General features: G+C 55.6%; 1 protein-coding gene across 1 annotated transcript in view; it reads right to left on the bottom strand.

The window, feature by feature from the left end:
* Window positions 1–65: 65 nt before the first annotated feature.
* The window catches only part of LOC106820321 (sodium leak channel non-selective protein-like), a gene marked incomplete at both ends in the record, with an annotated part of 1,919 nt that continues 1,387 nt past the window's right edge, over window positions 66–597 (bottom strand). The window contains one exon of the mRNA XM_014824845.1: window positions 66–308. Coding sequence (XP_014680331.1) covers window positions 66–308 — 243 coding nt within the window. The remainder of the gene's footprint in view (window positions 309–597) is intronic.

Below are 597 nucleotides of genomic sequence, written 5' to 3'. Positions count from 1 at the left end.
AAATATTTTTTCTGCACTCCCACAATACTCATTCCGGGCTACTACCCTGGCGTGCGGTCACCCACCATGCAGTCGTGCATGATCTTGTTCCAGTCCTCGCCCGTGACGATGCGAAACAGCGTCTCCACAGCTTTCATTGCCGTCGCGAAGTTGGCGTGCCGGCCGAGGTTCTCGCCGTACTTCACGCAGCCGAACATGATGACGCCGGCGAACGCGTAGAAGAGGATGAGCAGGAACATGCCCATGATGATGAAGAAGGACTTGAGCATCGAGACGAGCACGGTGAGCATCAGCATCTTCAGCGTTGCCTAGGTGACGGAGAGAGAGAGAGAGAGAGAGAGAGAGAACGGTGAGCATCAGCATCTTCAGCGTTGCCTAGGTGACGGAGAGAGAGAGAGAGAGAACGGTGAGCATCAGCATCTTCAGCGTTGCCTAGGCGACGGAGAGAGAGAGAGAGAGAGCGGTGAGCATCAGCATCTTCAGCGTTGCCTAGGTGACGGAGAGAGAGAGAGAGAGAGAGAGAGAACGGTGAGCATCAGCATCTTCAGCGTTGCCTAGGCGACGGAGAGAGAGAGAGAGAGAGCGGTGAGCATCACA

The sequence above is a fragment of the Priapulus caudatus genome, unplaced genomic scaffold (assembly GCF_000485595.1).
Source record: "Priapulus caudatus unplaced genomic scaffold, Priapulus_caudatus-5.0.1 Scaffold10562, whole genome shotgun sequence".
NCBI classification, from domain to species: Eukaryota; Metazoa; Priapulida; class Priapulimorpha; order Priapulimorphida; family Priapulidae; genus Priapulus; species Priapulus caudatus.
Note: the sequence above shows the minus strand (reverse complement) of the source record. Positions and strands in the feature narration are given on the sequence as shown.